Source organism: Pholcus phalangioides, unplaced genomic scaffold, assembly GCF_987345545.1.
Source record: "Pholcus phalangioides strain wild (caught in Gottingen) unplaced genomic scaffold, Ppha-v1.0 ptg000041l_1, whole genome shotgun sequence".
NCBI classification, from domain to species: Eukaryota; Metazoa; Arthropoda; class Arachnida; order Araneae; family Pholcidae; genus Pholcus; species Pholcus phalangioides.
The window spans coordinates 3,551,109-3,575,317 of NW_028301627.1; the positions used below are offsets into that span (position 1 = coordinate 3,551,109).

Here is a 24,209-nt window from a genome sequence, read left to right on the forward strand (position 1 = left end):
AGAACAAAATTAACTATGAGAACATGTTAGCTGAAAAGGAAAAGCGTGCGAGTTACAATATTTGTTACAAATTAATACTTGAGAAAACACGATATGAATATTACTTCAGCACCACCAATTTGCATGAGTTCACGTCTGTTGCCACATCACTTCCCTCAGGAGTTTCAGGGTTGGCAGATCCTCAAACGCACAGTTCTACCACTCCGCGTGACGTAACTTGAAGACTGTCCAGTTCTGAAAATGTAGTTTGGCTCGGATGAGCTTTGCATTGTAGGAACCTGAGGTGAATCATTGAGAGAGTCACTTTGCAAGAACGCAGGCTAAAGCCGGTTCAGGGCACCTATTTCTTTCTCGTTGAAATCTGCAGCAGGAGCATCTTCGAACGCGTTTGAGCACCTTGTAGGGCCCATCGTATGGAGGCTGTAGGCTTTTGCGTACAGCATCGTTCCAGGCGAACACATGGGTGCACTTGTCCAGTTTTTCGGAATGTACACCACCTGCTTGGCATGCCATTTAGATGGCTGTGGGCGGATTTCGCTGAATGCCTTGCGTAGATGACCTTGTCTTGTGGCTGATTGATGTCATGAGAAACGGCAAAGAATTCACCGGGCAGTCTTATCGTCTGACCATACAGAAGCTCTGCGGAAATATGATTCCATTCTTCTCTCACATCAGTCCCGAGACCTAAAAGTATTGAAGGCAAAGCATCAACCCATGATTCATTTTCATAGCACATCAATAAAGCCTTTGATGCTCTATGAACTCTTTCAATAAAGCCATCAGCTTTAGGATTATATGCGCTGTACGGCAGATATCAATACCTAAAATTTTTAACAATTTTGTGAATGTGAATGACATAAATTGTGTTCCTTGATCACAAGAAATACGAATAGGAGCACCAAACCTAGCTACAGTGATGGATGGAACGCTGTGGCATCCATCACTGGTACTACTTCGCAACCCATCTTGTGTATCTATCAATTAATGTCAGACAATATCGAAAATTTGAAATGGTCAGTAGAGGACCAATTAAATCTAAGTGAACTTGCTGAAATCTACCATTCGGCACATACCAGTGCCGAATGATAGATTCGTCACATGCTGATGTCATCACATCGAGTTTAGCCTTTTGACAAGCAATAAAAGTCTGGCACTATTCGGTCACGTTTTTCCTAACACAAAGCCAAACATTTTTACTTATCTGATTTATTTTGGATCTTGTAACAACATTCGCTGAATTATGAACAGAAAAAAAAAAATTGCTTAACACTTTAGGTACAAATAAACGTGCAAATTTACTAGAAATATCACAATACACTTGTTCACCAAAATTAAGTAAATCTGCAAGTTTCAAATTTGAATTAGATTGACTAGAATTTTCTAGGAGAGAATTCAATTTGGCATCAGCCCACTGTTGTGCTACAAAATTTTCAAACTCAATATTTACAAAAAATTCAACACTGTCAATCCTTGACAATGCATCTGCCACCAGATTTTCCCAATCAGATACATGACATGACGCACGTCAGTAGTGAATTGAGAAATAAATTCAAGATGACGCAAGCGTCTGGGTGAACAGTTTTCGAAATTCTGACCAAACGCATACTACAATGATTTTTGATCAGTGTACACACAAAAATTTCTTCCTTCTAACATATTCCTAAAATGAATAATTGCAAGTAATTCTTTATCAAAAGCAGAATATTGACACTGAGCATTATCGAGTTTCTTACAAAAAATGACAAGGGTACGAAACTCATTTTAGTGACTTTGTGTAAAGCACCAGCTACTGTAATGTCGCTAGCATCTGTAAACAAAGCTAATCTACATTCAGGCTCCGGATGGGCCAATTGCATAGCTGCCGAATCTCCCGAATTTTTACAAAAATCCCTAATTGTCCCTAAAAATTCCCTATTTCATTTAAAAAGAATCCCCGCTTCTTTCCAAAAAGTGACCACATAAGCGGAGTGACGTGTTAACCGGGTGACGCACTAACGAGGTTTGACTGTATATATTTAAACTATCGGAACAAGCTACAGTAGAAACATGGTTATGCTGATATTGTTTTAATACAGCGCCATCTGTGATTCATTATATTAAAAAAAGTATACTTAATCACTTAACACAAAAATTTGATTAGGGGCCATTCAAGTATTACGTAAGCAGATTTTCAGCCATTTTTGACCCCCTCCCCCCCCCCGCTTGTCAGCAAAAGTCAGCAAACCACTGACCCTCCCCCGTCAGAAAAATTTCGTTAGCAGCTTAGAATATTTCATATCTTCAAAAAGTGGTGGTTGATGACGTAAGCAACCTCAAAACCCCCCTCCCCCATTATCAAAAGTCAGCAAATCCGAAAAACCCCTCGCCCTCGATGATAACGTAATACTTGAACGACCCCCCTCAATATCACTCTATTAAAAGTGTTACATAAGAAATCATGCTCTTACGTAGTTCCTGAACGTGTTCGTATCTCGAGATGCGTGGTTCCCTAATTGATAAACCCAGCGAAGGTACCTGCGGAGCTTCTTGAATCTAAGAAAATTAACGGATTTACCATCAACACTTGACGAGAATAGACACCGAGCACAAACATACTCTGCTCAGAGAAACGACGTCATTTCTCATACAAGGTATTAATCAATAATTGTATACCTACCGGAGATGAATTTTCGAGGTAAATTTCTTCATTTACCTCTGCAGGGAATCGAACCACCGTCTCTTAGCCTGCCCTTGCGAGTGCACGAACCATTATACTACAGATGAATGATATTATTTAAACGGAACTGTGTGTGTGTGTGTGTATTTCTTCCGACGCCGGTGCATCCGACCCGTAATAGTATGGGCTATATTTACACCCATCAGTTCAGGTTCCAGTCTCTCACCTCCACGCAATTTACCAACATGCAATTCAACGACTATAGCTAGATCATGAGCGAGTCAGTGAGCACTCCCTGCGAACTGATTTGCTCAATTACTCACTCCCATTCGCACTTACTTACTCAATTGGCACTATTATGCTCACTTACTCACCAATTTTCTCATTTACTCATTCCTATGCTCACTTGCTCATTCACAACTCCTGCAATCTTTTCCTCAATATGCTCACCTGCTCTTTGCTTTGGCCACTTGATGTCTCATTTGAATGAGCAAATCAGTGAGCAAGTTACCAACACTGAATCAGCAAGTTAGTGAGCATAGGCATGATTCAATGACAAATCAGTGAGCAAGTGAGCGTAGGAATGGCGATTGAGTAAATAAATCAGCTAGAGAGATTAGGAATGGCGATGGAGCAAATAAATGAGCAAGGGAAAATAGGAGAAGCGATAAAGGAAATAAGTGCGTAAGTGAGCACAGAAGCAGTGACAAAATACTTAAGCCCGTCCCTGTGTAGACGGCACTGGATGCATGGTAATTAGCTGAGCTGAATATAAAGGAATTCTTTAGTTTTGTGTTTTTTAAATAAAAATGAATTTCTTGTTTAGAAGTTTTTATTTTCGAGAATCTCTCGCGGCCCCCACGTTTGTAGAATGAAGCAATCCTTATGAACAGTCGACTTCCGAGGGAGTCAAGAGACGTCACCATGTGACGTCACGCGAGTTCCCATTGTCCCAAGCGCGCCCGCGCGTACGTTCAGATTCGGTGAAAGCCGTCGCCATTGACATCTTTCCGACGCCCAATCCAACCCCCCACCACCATTTGTGTTTACTTTGACTCTCGCTTCTTTATCACAACATCGGTGGGATTGAACTGAAATTCCTCATCGATCAATCAATAATTTGACTGTCGTTTGAAGACGTTGCAAACTGCATAAATTACAGGTGAGTCTCATTTGCATCATCGCAGATGGTAATCGTGAATTTTCTTTGCCAGTAGACAAAGCCGCTTGAAAGGTAAGCGGCTCTTAATGCAGCTTTGCCAGTAGATGATTTCTCTCTCTTCGATATGCTGCCATCTATGAGTAAAAAAAAGTACTTCCACGATTTGGGACTTCATTGATGTTACCAACCGTCCTCCTTTTTGATGTCATTTCAAGCTTTCCCGTTTTTTACGTTTTGGGAAAAAAAAAATCGCCCTTTTTCGTGTTTTCTGTGTGTGTGTGGTTTCCGGAATTTTTTTTTCTCCACTCTGAAACATATATTTCATATGGGTCATTCAAGTATTACGTCAGCATCGATGGAGGGGGGGTTTCCGATTTGCTGACTTTTTGATGACGGGGGGGGGGGGGGTTCGGATGATGTTTGCGTCATCAACCACCCTTCATCAAACTATATTGCATCTTACTCGGTGCGCTGAAAACTGGAAAAACCTTTTGCTAGTTTGTGGGCACCTACACTAACGTTCTCCCTAATGATCATGGCTCCTCAATTAGGGAGATGTGATGTCATTAGACCATGATCATTAAGGCCCCCGTTTCTTGTTTTTTTTCACGCTGTAAATTCAACATAAAGGGGGCCCGTGAAAGTCTGGTTGGGGGCCCCGCGTAAGATACTGGCCTGGGGCCCTGCTCCAGGATGTGGGGGACCATGCTAATGATAAATCACAGAGCCACTTCAGCAATCTCTAAATGTCTCGCGGATCCAAGTGATCAGGAAACATGCCCGGGCGCTTAAGTGTTCTAGAATTGTGCCACGCATGATTTAAGTGATTCGTGATTGTGCCGCGGATCACTTAAGTAATCTGGGAATGTGCCGCTGGTAACTTGAGTGATGTAGAACCGCACCGGCAGCTGCTTAAGAGCTCTAAAACTGTGGCACGTGTCACTCAAGGCATCTCTATATGTGCCACGGATCGCTTAAGTGTTCTGGACCGGTGTCGCGGGTCACTCAAGTGAACTGTGAATGTGCCGCTTAATGCATTTTCACAAAATTAGGTTTGAGGGGGCCAGGCCACATCAGATAATCCCAGGGCCACATTTGGTCTGCCGGCCACGGGTTTAGCACATATGGCTTGGAAGGTGTGTATTAGCAATTATCAAAATTTTAATTAAAAAAAAAATTTTTGCATTTAAAAAAAAAAATTTCGCATTTAAAAAATAAATTTTTGATCATCTGGGGAGGGGGAGTCACAGAGGGGAGTTTTGATGACGGGGGGGGGGGGGTCAAAAATAGCAAAAAATTTGCTCCCCCCCCAACACGCATTCACCAATATATAGTCGTCGAAATTCCTAGAATTTTGTTCTGCTTTTGCTTTTTTTAGCGGTTCTGACACCGCGGTTTATTTTAGAGTTCGGAAAAATTATTGTTGTGACCGTTTTTATTGGTCGGAATAGTGGCGCCACCTATCAGGAAAATTGGGGTAAGTTACGTCACTGAGGGTGCGGGTGCCCGCTTTTCTTTCTCGGTTTGTACACCTAGTAACCCTAGACTTCATGGAAATGAGAGAGGGATAGAATAGGATCCTTCTTTTTTTATTAGGCTGACTATATTTCTTCGAAAGAAAACGGAAATTGGGATTCCGAATACGGGACATCGCCAAAAATGGTACCAAAAGTAAACAAAAGTTGTCAAATATTGCTGAAAATCATGTGAGAAATAACAATGGCGGGAAATGGGGCATTGCTGCAAATTGCAGTGCATTCATATATAATTGCATAAAATAAAACGTTCACCGAGACAAATACATAAGATAAATGTTCTTTTTTATAGTTGTCATTATCATAATATAATTTATGAGTTGGAAAGTGATTTCGACCTTACCCTTCAATAAATTCAAATAGGCTTTGTGCAAAAAAACGGGAAAAGAAGGACATTTATGACAACAAAAGTCGGGATGGTCAGAAAAAACAAGAAAACCGGGACGTATGGTCACAATATTCTTCATAGATACCGAATTTCAATTAAGAAGCTAACAATCAATGATTTTACATAGTGCCGTGAGTTATAAAAAGCTTATTAATTGATGTGTTTTCTCATTTGGGGAGCGCAATTTTTCTGAATTTTTATTATTCCCGAAATTGTTTCTGAATTTTCATTGTTCTTGAAATTATCCATACGTCATCATTCGAACTGAGAATAAATGTTTACGCTTCGAATACAGTGAACGCTGCAATATAACACACCATGGAAAAGACTGCTTCTTTTTCACACATGTATGGTCAGAAAGGTATACCGAGATCATACGAAGGTGAAGGGGTCTGTTGCTACCAGAGACATACATATATGTATGTAAACGTGTATATATGTATTACGGTAAAAAACCAGTAAAACCTACCTTTTACCAAGGCGAATTGGTAAAAGTTCGAAATACGGTTGTAAATGTTTTCATTTCTGACTTTTACCAAGTCAAAGCCTGTTTTTAATGAATAAATTAACCATCGTGAACTTATTGCCATTTATTATTTGATTAATAAGTATAATTATTTTAATGGTTATAAATAATAATTAACAAATATACTGATTGCCATGAATTAATAAGTTCCTGACACCAATTAATTAACTATTACAATTAATTAATTTACTCCTGACGCTGAAAGCAGTTATTAATTATAATCAAAAATGTAATAATTAATCTATACTCCGACTATAAATAAGCATCATGGCCATCAATCGATGGTCAATTGATTCATTAAAAACGGGTTTTAACTAATCGGAGTAAAGTAGTTCGGTTATTCACGGCCACCCCCGGAACGTAACCCCCGCGAATACGGGCGGGGGGCGACTGTACTCCACATCAAATTTTCATTATGTAAGTTGTCATGTTTGGCAGTTTATGCTAAAAAGATAAGTGACTGGGTTGGCGGCTCTTTTTGTGATCATCTTTTAATTTTTCTTGCAGGTAAATGGAGATCGTCATCAAATTCTGCAGAAGAAAATTAGCAATTCTGTGAAAGTGAATCGACTGCTAAAGCTTATAGGAACAATATCGAGTGAAAGAATAACACAATTGGGGGGGAAATTTTCCGTTTTCACTTCCACTTGATCTTTCGATTTGTTTTAAGACATTGGTATGGATGAGTTATCTTGCGTGACAACAACCGCAACAGACACTATAAGTGAAAATAATTCGAATGACACTTTTCCAATTAAATCATCGAAGAAAGCCTCTTCCGCTGGTGAAGTTATTACAAAACAATCAAGCGCCTTCGCAATGAGTCACATGAACGACGTTGATGAGAAGCTGTCACGAATGCCAAAATTAGAAAAACATGAGGGGATTGATATACTGGAAATGCCACCGGAATGTGATGTTTGCAACGAGTGCTTCCAGTTGAACTTTCCGACAAATGAACTCAAAAACGGACAAGAAGACGCTCAAGACAACATTAACATCAATAAAAAGTGTAGTTATTGTAGTAAGAAGATTCCGAGTAGGTCTAAGATATTTAGCAAGAAAAGAGAACACGCTGGAGCAAAACCATACGAGTGTGAACTTTGTGGTAGGAGGTTTATGCGCGCGTGCAGTTTGACCCTACATAAAAAAATCCACTCCAAAGAAAAGTCACAAGATTGTGAACGTAGCAGTGAAAAATTTACGGGTTCACGTAGCTTGACCCGTCATGAAAAAATCCACTCTGAAAAAAACCAACTGGAGTGCGTGTTTTGCAATAAGAAGTTTTATGAAAAGGTTAATTTGAATCGTCACATGAAGGTTCATGACGAAGAGAGGCCGTATGAGTGCGAGGTTTGCGGTAAACGCTTTAAGCATAAAGCGAGTTTTATTCCTCATAAAAGGCGCCATACTGGAGAGAAGCCATATGAGTGTGAATTTTGCGACAAAAGGTTTCCGGATTTGTCCAATTTAATTCACCACAAAATTGTTCACACCAAAGAAAAGCCACATGCGTGCGACTTATGCGATAAGAAGTTCCGGACAAGCACTTTATTACGCTCGCACAGAAGAGTCCACACTGGAGAGAAACCGCATGAATGTGATTTATGTGGTAAACGATTTGGATCGTCGTGTGAATTGAAGATTCACAAAAGAAGGCACACAGGAGAGAAGCCGTATGAGTGCGAATTTTGTGGCAAAAGATTTTCGGACTTGTCTAATTTAATAAACCACAAAGTGGTCCACACCAAAGAAAAACCACATGAATGTGACTTATGCGATAAGAAGTTTTCGAGAAAGTTTGAATTGGGTATGCACAAAAGAGTTCACACTGGAGAAAAACCGTATGACTGTGATGTATGTGGTAAAAGATTTGGGTTTTTGAACAGTTTGACAAGTCACAAAAGGGTTCACACTGGAGAAAGGCCGTATGAGTGTGATGCTTGCGGTAAAAGATTTAGAGAAAAGATAGGTTTAGAAAATCACAAAAGAGTGCACACTGGAGAAAGACCATACGCGTGTGAGTTTTGTGGTAAAAAGTTCAGAGAACAGTCTAGTTTAAGGCGTCACAAAAAAGTGCACACTCGGGAAAAACCACATGAATGTGATTCTTGTGGTAAAACTTTCGCGGAAAAACAACATCTACTCAGACACAGCTTGATCCACACTGGTGAAAAACCATATGAGTGTGAATCTTGCGGCAAAATGTTTCGCACAAAATCAACTTTGAACGGTCATAAAAAAACCCATACAGGAGAAAAACCACATGAGTGCGTGATTTGCGCTAAGAAGTTTGGGCGTGTGTCTAGTCTGAACAGTCACAAAAAAATTCATGCCGCAGAAAAGCCGTATGAGTGTGAGCTTTGTAGAAAGACATTCTCAGATAGCCGTGGATTAAGAATGCACAGCAGAGTCCACACCGGAGAAAAACCGTATGCGTGCGAGTTTTGTAGTAAAAAGTTTTCATTATGTTCCAGTTTGAAAGTACACAGAAGAATTCACACGGGAGAGCGGCCACATAAATGTGAGGTTTGCGATAAAACGTTTTACGATCTCTCTCATATAATTAAACATAGGAGACTCCACACTGGAGAAAAACCCTATGAGTGTGACGAATGCGGTAAGAAATTTACATGCAGTTCGAGCTTAACAAGACACACGAAGCTTCACACTGGAGAAAAACCATATAAGTGCGAACTTTGTGGTAAAACATTTACGTCTAGTTCTAATTTAAATAGGCATACAAAGGTGCACACAGGAAAGAAACCATTTGAATGCGAGTTGTGCCACAAGAGGTTTCGTCATAGCTCCTCATTAAAATGCCACAAAAGGTCACACAGTGAGAAACTCTCATATGAATGCGACGTTTGCCACAAAAATTTTAAGGAATACTCTGATTTAAGCAGACACAAAAAGGTTCACAATGGCGAAAATCCGCACGCTTGTGAAGTTTGCGGTGAAACATTTTCTCGCAAGTCTCGTTTAAAAAACCATGCAAAGTCCCACAACGAAGAAAATCCATACGAGTGTGACATTTACAAAGAAAAGTTTATGGAAAGCTCCAGTGTCAAGGACCACAAAAAAATCCACTCCATAGAAATGCCATATGTGTGTGAAAATTGCGGCAAATCGTTTGCAGTTAGTTCCAGCTTGAAAACACACACGATGATACACTCGCTTGAGAATGTCCATGACTGAGTAGGTTAACTGTGAAAGATTTTTCAAAACATTGTAGTTTTGAAGGAACATTTGTAAATGGGTCTTTGAGAACATTTTCGGATGTAACGACGGGATTACACTATAAAAGTTTGATAAAATCCCTTTTATAAAACTTAAAAAATCCAGCCAATAAAACTCATAGGTTACATTCGAGCAAATGCAACCGGTAATCTTATTGGTTGAATTTTTCAAGTTTTATAAAAGGACTGCACAACAGGCAAACTGCCCAACGAGGTGGCTGACTTAAGAACATCATGGATCCCCGAGCCATTTTTTGGAGGCCCTACCTACTACTGCTACACCACACATGCACCCCGCCCACAACCCCCAACTAATCGGTACATGCGGTACAGCAGCTTTTGCCGTTTCATTTCATGAAATTACTGAAAATCCTACTAGACACAATACTTTGAAACTAATAAACAATAAACTAATAATAAATCCAACATATACGTACTGAGAGCCATATTTATTGAGGAAAAAACAGACATATTATTGTGAATTTTTTTCCATTGAAATCACTGAAAGCGAATGAAATTATAATAAAAAAATATATAATTTAATATTTTATTGTCAAAAAAATTGTTCCGTATAGTACGGGCTGTATGGTCAAGGTTCGGCGGAGCCTTTCGGTATTTATTTAGTATTTTTGGAGCAGTGTAACTAAAACTTTTTTTGTGTGTGAATAAAGTTTCAGTTGTTTTTTGGCACTTGATGTTCGATACTTAATCTATTCGAAGATCTGTTTCGATTCTTCATTCGCTATAACAAATTTTATTGTTCTGTCCATATAGTTTTTTCATTATGGACTCGGTTTTGTTTTCGTGAGTGGGAATCGAGCGGGAAGTGGTTTCTGTTTTGTTTTAATGTCATTGACAAAGATAACGACGTGCTTAAAATATTTAAAGAGAGAGAGCGTACAATTTTGACCATGTTGTCTTATTTCAAAGACTGATAGTGTTTGGCTGTTTTGCCGTAACTGCCCCCCAGCGGTTGTTCGATTTTAAGAAATTGTTCGAAAAAAGTTGCGCGGCGTACAACATCCAGTACGCCGTTGGTTATCCAGAGCTGAATGTCGCACCATAGGGGACTTGCAATGGGAAGAAGGAGATGTCCCGAAAGAAATAACCAAAAGAAGCGCGTGACGATATAATAATAATAAAGATGTTTCTTTTGGCCCTCTGGCGGAGAGAATTTCCACGGGAAGAGCACCCGAGCCAGCTGTACTTTTTGAAATCCATTAAGTGCCTTCAGTCCCCTAATGATTGAGCACTTTTGACTTAGGTGATCTGTAAATATACCTGTGTCGGTCAAACAACTGATCTGTGAATGTGACGCGGATTTGAAAATATGTCGCGGGTTGCCCTAAGTGATGTGAAACTGCACTGCGGGTCATTTAAGTGATCTGTAAACGTACTGCGTGCCACTAAAATGATCAGCACATGTATTTTTGGTCATTTGATGATATGTAAATGTGCTTCGGGTCATTGTAGTAATAAAAATAAAATAAATAAAAAAGTTCATATAAAAGATTTCTGATTAAATGCGAGCGTGACGCTATTATTTTTGGAGTTTTATAGTTTTCTGATATAATTTTCTAGTATAATGTATAGAATCCAGCATGAATATAATATTTACATTGTATTGAAACTTCCTATGAAGTCGCCATCTGGTGGGCATGTTTTGAGCGACTAACATTTCTGCCTTTATACGTAATTATTTAAGTAGTCCTCAATTGCCATTAATTACAGTATATAACTTCTACCAATGGACAATAACCTTACTGATCTACATCAGTTTGTCCATAAGTCGTTCTTATCGTTGTAGGACTGTTGCTCTCTGTGGCGAGACTTTTTAACGGGGAGATCTGCTCGCATTTGCGCCTTGAAGTTGGGAACCACAGAAAACCAACTTCAGCCGACCACCACTGTGGGATTCGAACCCGTATCCTCGCATCGCGAGTCCGTCACTATAACCACTCGACCACCACAGCGGCGATATCCCGTATTTTTATTCATAAAATTCTAGTTTTTCATATTTTTCTAACGGAATATGGTCATCATGCCGTGATTTGAATAGGCGATGACAAGAACCGACACAAACAGATGTCGTGACAGTGATTAGTTAAAAACCGGGACGTCTGGCCACCCTTTAAAAAACTAGCAAAAAACTTGTGTTTTGCACTGGATGATCATTTAAGAGGTACGCAGTACATTCACAGACAACTAAAATGACCCGAAGCACATTTACAGATCACTTAAATGAGGCAAAGCACATTTACAGATCACTTTAATGACGCAAAGAACATTCACAGATCAGTGATTGACCATATGAGTGACAGAGTAGCTGAATGTAAGAGTGACGTAAGTGATAGGGATTGAAGAATTTACCGTATGAGTGACCAAGTGAGTGATTGAGTGCATGAGTGGCCGAGTGATTGACCATATGAGTGGCGAAACGATTGACCGTATGAGTGAACAAGTAAGTAAATGAGAGCGAGTGAATGATGACATATTTACAGATCACATGAGTGACCTGGACAAAGTTCCAGAACACTTAGAATACAATTAAATTATTAAATATTACTCAAATTCCTTCCCGGAATATTATCCAATTTGGAATCCAATTTCACAGAGATGTTGGTATTACTCAAAATCCCCCCCCCCCCCAATGTAGCCCTTCATTTCCCCACCACTCCGTAATTTTTTGGAATTTCAGCAATGATCGGTGACTTTGCAAAGTTATGACGTAATCACCAATTTTGTGACAGTTGGCATTGGAAATCTTGTGCCGTATTTCCGACAAAATTATAATAGAAAATGGCATGCGTATTTCTTATCACTTATAACTTTCACCGTTAGGCGTCCTATCGCTTATCGCGTTTCGCCAGAAAGAGTCGTCTTCACTACAGGGAATAGCCTTAGATGCTGAAAATCCTGGATAATAAAGTCAAGTCAAGTCATTACCACAAATAGGGCCGGAGCTGTCACACCGCAACTTGTTGCAGTTGCAGTGTCTCAACGTTAAAGTTTATTTATATATATTTATATTATATATATATATATATATATATATATATACATACATACATACATACATATATATATATATATATAATATTTTATTCACACTTTTTTTAATATAATGAATCACAGATGGCGCTGTATTAAGACAATATCAACATAACCATGTCTCTACTGTATCTTGTTTCGATAATTTTACATATATATATATATATATATATATATATATATATATATATTAATTATTTATATATATATAATATTATATATTATTACATAGATATATGTTGCCGGAAAACGCTTGTAAACAAATACATTTCTGACTTTCACCACGCACTTTGGTAAATGCTGTGAGTTTTCTGATTTTTTATAAATTTTTAAATCTTAACATTCTTTAATCACAACGATCCTGATGCTAATTAAAATCATAATCGATTAACTAATTAGTCATTCAAGTTCGTGAAAATTATTAGAATTGAGAATTTAGTAGCATGTGTATCATGGGCCATATGTGAGATGAATATTCCTATTTGATAGTCGTAATTATCGTATTATGGGTTGGGAAGAGGTAGTTGTAATACTTGATTTCAAAATGAAGAACGAAAGTTGATTGAGATTTCGTAGAAAAAAAAGGGACATTTTCCAAAAAGTCACAGGATGGCCAAAATGACGTGAAAATACAGGATGTTCCGAGAAATACAAGACGTATGGTCATCCTTAATATAACAACATAGTAGCATTAATTGGAAAATTAATTTTAAAATTGCAATAAATGTATTTAAAGCCACTTATGACAACCGTGTGGAAATGCCATTGAAAATATAAATCAGCGTGTTTTTCATCTTTTCAGGAAAAGTAATCAATTTGCAGGAAAAGGATCAATTTGCATCCATAAAACAAGGTGTGCAGGAGGCACTCTCGGTATGGGAGTAGATCCAATCCGAATATGCTGCCACATTGACGTACACTGCAGTTCTTTCTCCACAAGGCTTTCCTAAATGGAATGAAGTGACACCTACTTGAATGTATTCCTTGGTCACAGGATGACGTAAAAGAATGGGACCTCCTGAATCTCCCTGAAAAAAATAAATGGATTTTTTTTATAATTTTCTTTAAAGACAAAAGATAAAGTGAGAATCGAACGATATTTCGGGAAATATTCAAGACAACTGTATAATCGTTCCCTCTTACAATAATTAATTATGTAATTAGGATGCGTTCCAAACGGAACTAAAAAAGTATCATGTAACATCATCAAAGCAACTATTCGCGTGTCTTGCGGCGAGATATTTGCAGGTAAAAAAAACGATTGGGAAGGAAAAGTAAGGTGAGAATTTCATGCTCCTAGAATGCTTTTACAAAGCGATCGAAACCGAATCATGGAGTGAGAAAATACATTATAATTTGATCGAACGGCATTCTGCGTACCCTTTGCCATATGTTTGCCACAGTCAATCCATTCTAATTCTCTATTATTTGTTTTTGACAATTTTTAATATTCTTTGCATCAAGGCTTTTGCTCTGAAAAGATCTTAATGTAACCCATTTATTTCAAGTGCGACCATTTATGCAAAAATTGGCACAGATTGGATGAAAATTGTGAATTTTTTCGAGATTTGAGGCAAAGACAACTGGGAAATAACCCACGTGAAAGCGATGGACATTTTTAACGCCAATTTTATTTTTTTTTTGCATTCATGATTGATTTTTGAGCGTCATGACATATAGGACTTGAAATCAAAATATCTTCTAGACAAAATGTCCGAAAAGGCAATGGCCGAAATATCCCATTGGAAAACGAAACTTCTATGTTTTCAGTGATGGGAGCTTGATATAATATAATCAGTTGACATATATAAGTTGGCAAACAAGAAGTAATAAAACTGTCTTGCCACACACATAGAAAACTTGTCTATTTTGTGACCTCGGTGTGTTGTCACTTAATGTGAGGTGTCCTTTCAACCACCAATAATCGTATTGGTTACATTCCAGCGAATGAAACCGATACGTTTACTAGTTGCATTTTTCAAGTTTTATGAAAGAAATTTTCTAAATATTTTATAGTGTTATCCCGTCAGACCAGACGCGACCCAGGCTCTGTCCCTCCCGGGATATAAGCCTTTTACCCGTGTGGGTTGGGTCGTGCTGGGGAATATAGTGTTATCCCGGCATATTTTTTCACATTGATGTATGTGACGAAACGTTTAAATTTATCTAGCTTATCGGTGTGCGTTGTACCATATAAATCAACGCGAGCAAAACAATGAGAAAGCTTATCTAAAGCTGTTTTGTCTAGTCGTGTCCAACCGGTGTGCACCCAGTCTTAGGGTATGCGCATAGTGCACGCATGTTTCCGATTCCCGCTTTGTTTCTGATTGGTTAAAAACTCGAAAATTTCATCAGTGCAGAGTGTTTCGGCCTTTAGACTGTTATTTAATTCAATTGTCCATCCCGGAGTATTTTTATTACACGTCGTGCAAAGCGTGGTTTAATTGATTGTGAAATAATTTCCATCAGTATTTGAGAAAATTTCTCTCTCGTTGATTTATATACACAGTATATGTTATATTTTCAATAATTCTCTCTGAAATTATTTGTTTAAAAAATTTAAAAATTATTTCTTTCAGAGTTATTCTGAATATTCATTAATTCTGAAATTAATTCATTTATAACTTTTGAGTTTTCATCAACTTTTTCGAAAATTATTTCTTTCATTTATTCTAGAATTATTTTTTTTCAGTATAATTCCGAAATTATTTTTTTCATTAAATCTGAAATTATTTTTTTCATTAAATCTGAAATTATTTTTTTCATTAAATCTGAAATTATTTCTTTCTTTTATTCTGGAATTAATCGTTTTTCAATTGTTTTTTGAAAATCATTGGCGGCTCTTCAAAAGAAATTCGAGGACCAAATGTGGTCCGCGGGCCATGTGTTGAGAAGCTCCCTCCTCCCTACTTTAGGCGAACGCTAAGAGAACTGTTAAGAATGAAACAGAGCATTCTATCCGATTTTTTGTGTTCAGTAAACCTAAGCCATTCGTCAATGAGAATTCCCAATTCGGTGACTAGTTCCATGTGGGATAGCAATCCCATTACACTGGTAAGTGAAGCCTAGATAGTTCGAACCAAAATGAGTGACTACACCACTTACCAATACTAAGAGTCATGATCCATTCAGCAGACCATGCTGCAATCAGTGCCATCGGACTAGCCATTCCTGTGCAAGAATTTGCATTTAGGTCCCTTCTGCTTCTTTCTTGGGCACAGAAGGCCCATTCAGCCCCATTCTGGACCCCCTTTCCAAGTGGGCCCTGTGTGGGTGCACCTGCCTAGTTACGGCACTGGCTGCAATCCTATTGTCGCGGATAATTTTCCACAAGACTTCGGGATTGCAAAACAAGAAGCGGTTCGACGGACAAACACAAATTTATTTACAGAACAGCAATTTACACGTATTTACAGATTATTCAGAGAGCTAACAACTTTCTCGCAAAGTTTAAACACAAGTGACTGAATCTCCTTGTGCCTGTCTAGCCTGCCATCTTGTGAGCGCCGCACTATTTGTAACCCCGACAGAAACTTCGAGAAATAGAACATTCCACAAAATTCTATCTTACAGTTTCCTAGTCGGCGGCGCTACGGTACGGAGGGGTTGGACCACTGTCTGGAGAGGCGGGGCTTTCTAGAATGTTCCCGCCAATTCTGCGCCAATCGCATGCCCATGTGCTAGACCGAAACCGGTACCAACTGAATTCGACATTTTCAGAGCCATCAGAAGAAATCGCGCCATCTATCGTCGATAGTTCGTAACAATATTCAAGTTTGTCTGAAGAAATTTCCCCATCGCTTGTGATGCGGCTATAACATAATTTTACTTGATAATCACGCAAAGAGCATTCGCGCCGGGGCACATACAGTAATTTGGCGTAATACCGAATACTGTTGACGAGAAACAGAAAAACTATGTGCGCATATAATTTTTCTCTCAATTTATACGGGGTAAAAAATTATTTTCGACAATTTATGGGGTAAAAAATTATTTGAAACGAAACATCGTTATCACCCCGCGTGATGAGAAAATAATGATAAATTCCAAAATTGAAGCGGACTCGCATCGCCGTCGTATCGGGAAACCCTCTCATATACAGTTCTCGTGCGGTAAACACTGATACAACTTACCAGTGAAAACATGGATCATAATGACGTCGCTAAATAAATCACACGCAAAGCATTGTGGGTAAGAGATGAGGGTTTCCCTCTCAGCGTTTAAAGTAGTAGTTTCAAGAATTCACACACACATACTGAAAGTACACTGCCGATTCTTGAAAACGCGTGTCGTCAAGTCGAGAGGTATTTGTCATTTTTAAAAACACAATTAATGTAGTCATATGAAAATCATAAAAACTGGTGGGGAGGGAGACGGTTAACTAAAATTTTATTGAAAGTAATTTAAAATCGGTGATCGGTTTCTTTCAACGGCATGACGACACACGGAACAAAGGATTATTTACTGAAGATAAATTTCTCTGGAAAAACGTGTCTAAAGTTGTATTGTGCTGTATAGATGGCGGTGCATTGCTTATCGAAATCAAAGTGGGAAACCTGCAATTGACTATTTGCAGGCATTTGCAGTGCTTCGGGAATATTTTACTTGACGAATTAAAGATGATGTGACGAGTAGTTATATTCATTGGAGGAGGAGGGGGCGTGGAGTTGGACACCGTAGGCGTCGGGGAGCAAAGCCCCCCAGTTTACAATATATTTACAGAGACATTGTTTGGAGCGTCATTATAGTTCGTGCCATGGGAGGTCTCAGATTTGTTTGGGACCCCTGTATTTCCTTAGTTCTTCAGTGTCATAGTTTACAGTGTCCTGTATATTTTGGTGCTGAGACCCGACCATCTTATCGCTCCCTCTCATGTCGCGAAAAAAGTTTCACTTCAAATAAATTCGTGCTTCATTGCAATATAAATTTTCAAACATGTTAATAATCAGTTTTTTGTTGTTTTTTCACTGCGTTCACGCGAACTTGCTAAGAAAAACTAGCAACACCCTTCTCATAAGGTGATACTATGGCTCAGCATACCCCCAATTTTTTTTTTTTTTATAATCTATTCCCAGTCACTTTCTTTTAGCAAGTTGTTTAGTTGTATAAAAAGGTTTTTGTTCGTATTGCCTGAACGTTTTGTGCTATCTATGATATTAGCAGTAAGCAGATTATATTTTGTTGCAGTAGTCTACTCACAGAGCAAGTACCATAGTTCAATATTTCTCCGGCGCAAAATCTTATCGTTTTGTTTTCCTCTGCCCCAAACAATTCATCGCACCGTTCGGGTGGAATCACTGGAAGGTGAACGTATCGCAAAATGTCTAGCGGTTTTGAATCTGAAAAAATAAATGTCAGACATCCCGAAAAAAGGATTTAACTCAAAGAAAGCCACATAAAATAAAAAGTGTGTTTTTAAATCAATCAATTGAAAAAGAAATCAGTCGCACACAAAAGTATCTTGATAAATTTCAGCCAAAATGAATTCATATGAATTTCGATGAGAGTATTTATCTCATTAAACTATAAATCTCATTAATATATATTTGGATACATTATGAAAGCATCTGAAATTACGGTCATTAAAGAAAAAGTTTTACCGTTTGTGAATCGGCGACCCCAACCAACTGCAGTTAGCCATGTTCCAGGTTGCAGCGCAAAGTTTTTTGTTGGTAACTTGGCCGTTGTGACGGGGATTGCACGGGACCGATAGTATCCAAAGTCGACGGGTGTGTCAAGCTCGATCAGTGCGAGGTCGTTATTAGCTGTTGTTCTATTAAAATCCGGATGGATAACGTATTTAGCTGGACAACTTGTTAGCCTCTCGATTTCGTCCAATATATTTACTTCGCCGATGGTCAAAGTGATACAATGTTCTCCTTCGGAACTGACATTGCGTTTGAATGAAATTGTACAATTAGATCATATATATACCGAGATACCGGTGCAGCATTTTATATAAGAATTCAACACACTGATAGGAACACAGTGTCTGACGTTTGCAGTCTCATTAAGACCATCAGGATGAGAGTCTCGAATATAGCGTCATTGTATAATTTCAAGTCTGCTCGTATTGTAATTTCTTTGAATAGGAAGTAATTTGGAAGATTAGTTGTGTATTGAACATTTTCATCATACACAACTTTCAATTCTATTTCTTTGTTTCTTTCTTAATTTTTTGTACATTTTCATTAAGTTTTTGTTCGGACGCGATGAGACCATGACGACATTCAGACTCCCATCATGTGACCTGGGTCAAAACGTTCGTCTCGGTGATCGAATCTGAAGCTGCAGAAATCAGACGCTGCGGACATTCCACACATAAAGACATGGAATGCTAATCGTAAGCTGCGCGCTTACATGATCGCGCTCACGAAATGACCATATGCACCATTACTGTATGCCATGGTTAACTAACTGCCCTGTGCGCTTTAAAAATGCTTCGATACTCGAAAGGAAAAATGCCGCTGCTTATAATATGAGGCTGACTTTTATAATCTGTGTAATAGGAAAATGAATGTGCAGAAAACAAATATTTTTTGCACTGGCGGGGAGGAAAGGGTCCCTACAATTCCTTCGAATATTTTTATGCATATCTATATGAGTTGGATCAGTGACGATTTTTTCAAAACTTTTTTAAGACGTTACCCATGAACCATTTTCTTGTGAGTTGCAAAATATCTAAGCTCAGCATTACGTATAGTAGATGTAAAATGTAGAGTAAAGGTGGCTACACACACACACACGCGCTACTCTAATGAGACGTAGTCCCACGTCACGACAGATTAGTCTGTAGGCACTACCTTAAAAGCTGAAACACACTACACTGACGTGACGCTATTATCACGTCACGTCAGAAAATTTGTGAACGCTAATTCGCGAAAATTCTGTGACGTTGAATTCATATGACGTGAAATTCCCACGTCACAAAATTTGTACGAATCAGAATTTACGACATCTCTGAAATTACGCCGAGTCACGTCACGTCAGTGTATTGTGTTTCAGCCTTAAGGCTCGTAAAAACGTGGCGGTCACCTTTGGTTACCTAACTCAAGCGTTTTAAAGATAACAGAAATGGTGGTTGAGAAACATATTTTCTTTTATGTGTCAACTCACAGAATTATACTAAATTATAAATTACTATTATCCCCCATTGCAGTCAATTATTAGAATTGAAAATTAAATTAAGATGAGATAGTTTTTCACATCATCTTAACTCACGTGTTAACTGGACGCGTAAACACTTTCTTTTTCTTCCTCCGATCACACATTCTTCTTGTAGGCGCATGCGCGTTTTTGGACGCATCACACTTTTCGGTCATAAATCACTAGCCGCCGCACAGAGGTTTCACTATTTCTTCCAGCGTTTCTCGAAATTTCTGTGCCAAAGCGACACTAATAAGTTAAAAAAATTCGACGGATCAATGATTTACAACATGAGTATAGTGACTATAAGTGACATTTTCACTTATATTGGGCCGCTTTTGGCTTTCTTTATATTATTCCCCAGTTCTTCAACGAACCGCGTTGGAATTTGTAGTCTTTACTAAAATAGTGAATGCAGATGATTTTCATAACTTATAAATTTTTTATGATATAATTATGGTTATAATTTAAAAGAGTACATACTCATCGCACATATTGGCATTGTTCAATATTTTCCCCCTGAACTACATTTCGATTAACGGCAATTTAATGTAATTTCCCCCATCACTTCGTAATTTTTGCAATTTTAGCAATGATTGGTGACTTTTCCAAGTTATGACGTAATCACCAATTTGGTGACAGTTGGCAATGTTTTTTTAAAGATCCCCCCCATCTATATTCACAATTTCTTCCAATGAAACATGGCCGCCTCGTGATGACGAACTTTTTTATTCCTTAAAATGCGTTTTTTAGCCCTTTTTTCCCCTGCGCTTTAGCACTTTTGGCATAATTTTTTTTTCCAAAAAAAAAACATTTTCCCGCTGCAATTGGTATTTGGGATCGTAATTTGCAGCATTTTTCTCGATGGGATACGGTGAACCTTCGTATATGAAAGTGAATTTTTTTTTTATTCGGAACCGATAAGCACAAAGAGTATTCATTCTTACGGACAATGCGGGCCAATTAAAGTTTTCAACGCTGTCCGCGGGCTACCAAGTGATACCGTTTATTAAACAGATTTCTCCAAGTTATTGAACACTTTTATTCACTCAAATTATTTCTTTCACTAAATTTTGACTTTTATTTATTTTGGAACAGCTTCTTTCACCATTTCTACATGTTTTATTAATCGTTTCTTTTCTTAATTCTGGAATTTGTTCGGATAATTCTGAAATTATTTTCGAATCAATTTTAAATTTTCATCAAGATTATGAAATTATTATTTTTTCCACAAATACTGCAATCATTCATCTCAGTAGTTCTGCAATTATCCGTATCTTACAGCCATTCTGTAACTTCTTTTCGTTAATTTACATTTTTCATCATCAATTATGAAATTATTTTACTTAATTATTGTAAAATTATTTCATTCATCAGGGTGTTTTTCAGCATTTCAGTTTTCTCTAATCATGCCAGAATTCAGGATGCTGAATTTTGCCTATTGAAATATTAGGAAATCATAGTCCTAAGTGTGGCCTCGGGTCTCACGAATTCATTACGACGACCCTTTTGATGCGCACACCGTTAGTACTGAACCTGGTAAGTATCTCACAGTTCTACATACAGCAGTACAGATTTCATTGGCCAGTGCTATTTAAAGTATTTTTTGGTTTTAATTTATTCGTTTTTCTCTGTGAAGATACTGTTTTCTGAAAATGGTCTGCGGGCCACTTCAAAAAGCCCCGAGAGCCACATTTAACCCACGGGTCATAGATTGAAGATCATTGTTATTAGCTATTGTAATACCTGCGACAAAAGAGTCAAAGAGTATGACTACTGTCATAGTCCACTGTAGTGACATAGTCTAGTATTGACTACTGTCTGCGGTCGTCACGGATCTTGAGATAGTCCATGGTTGCAGAAACGCTGATTTATTCGATTTGATCAAGGGTGGAGGTTCACAACTTTCAGCTCACATGTCTGACATTGAATCACGCTTGTATTTAATTTATATACTTACGAAAATACACAGTGAGCAGCCGTCAACACGTGTCTGTCCGTGAGTAATGTCCCAGTACAATCATTACCTCCAGCGTGATTTTTCGATGTTGTTCCTTCGACTGTATCCGATTGAACGTAGACCTTGTGATAATGAAATTTACATAGTTATTCACTCGGATAAATTTTATCGCCGTTACAAAATTCAAAATAATGCTCGTCAAATTATATGGAAGTTATACCTCGACAATTTATAGCTTGCACTGATATCGACGATCAAATGCGTCACCTTTTCGATTTTTCACGTCATACATGACCCAAAATATCAATTGAATGAATAATAACTGACAGATATTTTGATTCCTGGATTATTGTTAAAGAAACTTAGAATACAGCACAAACTCACAGCAAAAGGGAACATCCCTTGAGGAGCGACTTTTCCACCGACGATTTGTTGTGGTTCTGCGAGGGAACAATGGCAAAATGGTCCTGCAATAGCAACGAAATGAATTCATGCACTGTTTCATAAAGACGCGTTCACATGTGAGTGAACGAAAACCAAAACTGGAATATCACTTAACACAAAAATTTGATTAGGGGCCATTCAAGTATTACGTAAGCAGATTTTCAGCCATTTTTGACCCCCTCCCCCCCCCCGCTTGTCAGCAAAAGTCAGCAAACCACTGACCCTCCCCCGTCAGAAAAATTTCGTTAGCAGCTTAGAATATTTCATATCTTCAAAAAGTGGTGGTTGATGACGTAAGCAACCTCAAAACCCCCCTCCCCCATTATCAAAAGTCAGCAAATCCGAAAAACCCCTCGCCCTCGATGATAACGTAATACTTGAACGACCCCCCTCAATATCACTCTATTAAAAGTGTTACATAAGAAATCATGCTCTTACGTAGTTCCTGAACGTGTTCGTATCTCGAGATGCGTGGTTCCCTAATTGATAAACCCAGCGAAGGTACCTGCGGAGCTTCTTGAATCTAAGAAAATTAACGGATTTACCATCAACACTTGACGAGAATAGACACCGAGCACAAACATACTCTGCTCAGAGAAACGACGTCATTTCTCATACAAGGTATTAATCAATAATTGTATACCTACCGGAGATGAATTTTCGAGGTAAATTTCTTCATTTACCTCTGCAGGGAATCGAACCACCGTCTCTTAGCCTGCCCTTGCGAGTGCACGAACCATTATACTACAGATGAATGATATTATTTAAACGGAACTGTGTGTGTGTGTGTGTATTTCTTCCGACGCCGGTGCATCCGACCCGTAATAGTATGGGCTATATTTACACCCATCAGTTCAGGTTCCAGTCTCTCACCTCCACGCAATTTACCAACATGCAATTCAACGACTATAGCTAGATCATGAGCGAGTCAGTGAGCACTCCCTGCGAACTGATTTGCTCAATTACTCACTCCCATTCGCACTTACTTACTCAATTGGCACTATTATGCTCACTTACTCACCAATTTTCTCATTTACTCATTCCTATGCTCACTTGCTCATTCACAACTCCTGCAATCTTTTCCTCAATATGCTCACCTGCTCTTTGCTTTGGCCACTTGATGTCTCATTTGAATGAGCAAATCAGTGAGCAAGTTACCAACACTGAATCAGCAAGTTAGTGAGCATAGGCATGATTCAATGACAAATCAGTGAGCAAGTGAGCGTAGGAATGGCGATTGAGTAAATAAATCAGCTAGAGAGATTAGGAATGGCGATGGAGCAAATAAATGAGCAAGGGAAAATAGGAGAAGCGATAAAGGAAATAAGTGCGTAAGTGAGCACAGAAGCAGTGAATGAGCAAGTTAGTGAGCAAAAATAAATATATAAAATACAAGAAACAAAAGAGAAAAATAACAATAAATAACAATAAATAAAAATTTACACTTTTTGCTAGTGATGCGGAAATAAAGCGCAGCAAAACTTGCAATAAAACTGCGAGCTTGAAGTGTCCTGATGCCATTTCTGCGGTGGAATACGCCAAAATGTTGCTTCGCTAAATTAATGTTGTGGAATATGCAAAATGAAGTAAGACTTTCTTAGAAAGTAATGACTTTAAAGAAAGAGACTATAAATTGATAGAAGAGCGAACACGGGATTGGTGAATTACTGAAGAATCAATGTTCAGTAACGCAATTTATAGACTAATGACAATCGTTTCTGTGACGATTATATTCATTTTCAACAGGTGCCTATAAACGATTTCTCCACTCGGCAATTTTCACCAAAAAACCCGCAATATTTCTTAATTCTTTCCGAAACAAAGCACAATTGTCATTCGGAAATCTTTACTACATATTCATTGAATTGAATCGATTGACGCACACAAATGTACCAATCATGAAACTTTCTTTTCATGAATTAAATATTATATACTTTGATATAACAACTATACTAAACTTTCAACAATTCTGAATATGTTTCATAATTTCTAAATTACTCGCAATAATTTCATTCAGTTATTTTGTAGATATTTTTACACACACACACACGTTATAGACTTCCATAAATTATGAAATTTTTTCTCAATAATTCTAAAATTAT

General features: G+C 38.2%; 2 protein-coding genes across 3 annotated transcripts; one reads left to right on the plus strand and one right to left on the minus strand.

Moving 5' to 3' along the window:
* The first annotated feature begins 3,594 nt into the window (after nucleotides 1-3,594).
* Nucleotides 3,595-13,492, plus strand: LOC149065079 (uncharacterized). Of its 2 annotated transcripts, XM_089254453.1 has the most exons (3): nucleotides 3,595-3,818; nucleotides 6,775-9,465; nucleotides 13,360-13,492. In XM_089254453.1, exon 2 carries the CDS (start codon nucleotides 6,946-6,948, stop codon nucleotides 9,463-9,465), a length of 2,520 nt encoding a protein of 839 aa, XP_089110579.1. In that variant the 5' UTR covers nucleotides 3,595-3,818; nucleotides 6,775-6,945; the 3' UTR covers nucleotides 13,360-13,492. The 2 variants fall into 2 exon arrangements, with proteins under 2 accessions (XP_089110579.1, XP_089110578.1); XM_089254452.1 differs by lacking the exon at nucleotides 13,360-13,492 and having other exon boundaries at nucleotides 3,596-3,818; nucleotides 6,775-10,999.
* Nucleotides 12,808-23,751, minus strand: LOC149065080 (granzyme D-like). Its single transcript, XM_089254454.1, has 7 exons — nucleotides 23,551-23,751; nucleotides 22,546-22,630; nucleotides 22,048-22,130; nucleotides 21,664-21,785; nucleotides 18,158-18,444; nucleotides 17,757-17,896; nucleotides 12,808-13,585 (listed from the first exon to the last, which is right to left on the minus strand). The coding sequence occupies exons 1-7, from the start codon at nucleotides 23,626-23,628 to the stop codon at nucleotides 13,388-13,390; spliced, it is 993 nt and encodes a 330-aa protein (XP_089110580.1). The 5' UTR covers nucleotides 23,629-23,751; the 3' UTR covers nucleotides 12,808-13,387.
* Nucleotides 23,752-24,209: the final 458 nt, after the last annotated feature.

What these genes read in the sequence shown, in the direction of transcription:
- LOC149065080 (XM_089254454.1), bottom strand. Translation starts at nt 23,628, where the DNA reads ATGGCATCAGGACACTTCAAGCTCGCAGTTTTATTGCAAGTTTTGCTG. An exon ending in CGAACACGTTCAGGAACTAC is followed by an intron (nt 22,131 to 22,545) that starts GTAAGAGCATGA and finishes TTGCTATTGCAG; the next exon opens with GACCATTTTGCCATTGTTCC. An exon ending in AAGGGATGTTCCCTTTTGCT is followed by an intron (nt 21,786 to 22,047) that starts GTGAGTTTGTGC and finishes CATTATCACAAG; the next exon opens with GTCTACGTTCAATCGGATAC.
- LOC149065079 (XM_089254453.1), top strand. Translation starts at nt 6,946, where the DNA reads ATGGATGAGTTATCTTGCGTGACAACAACCGCAACAGACACTATAAGT.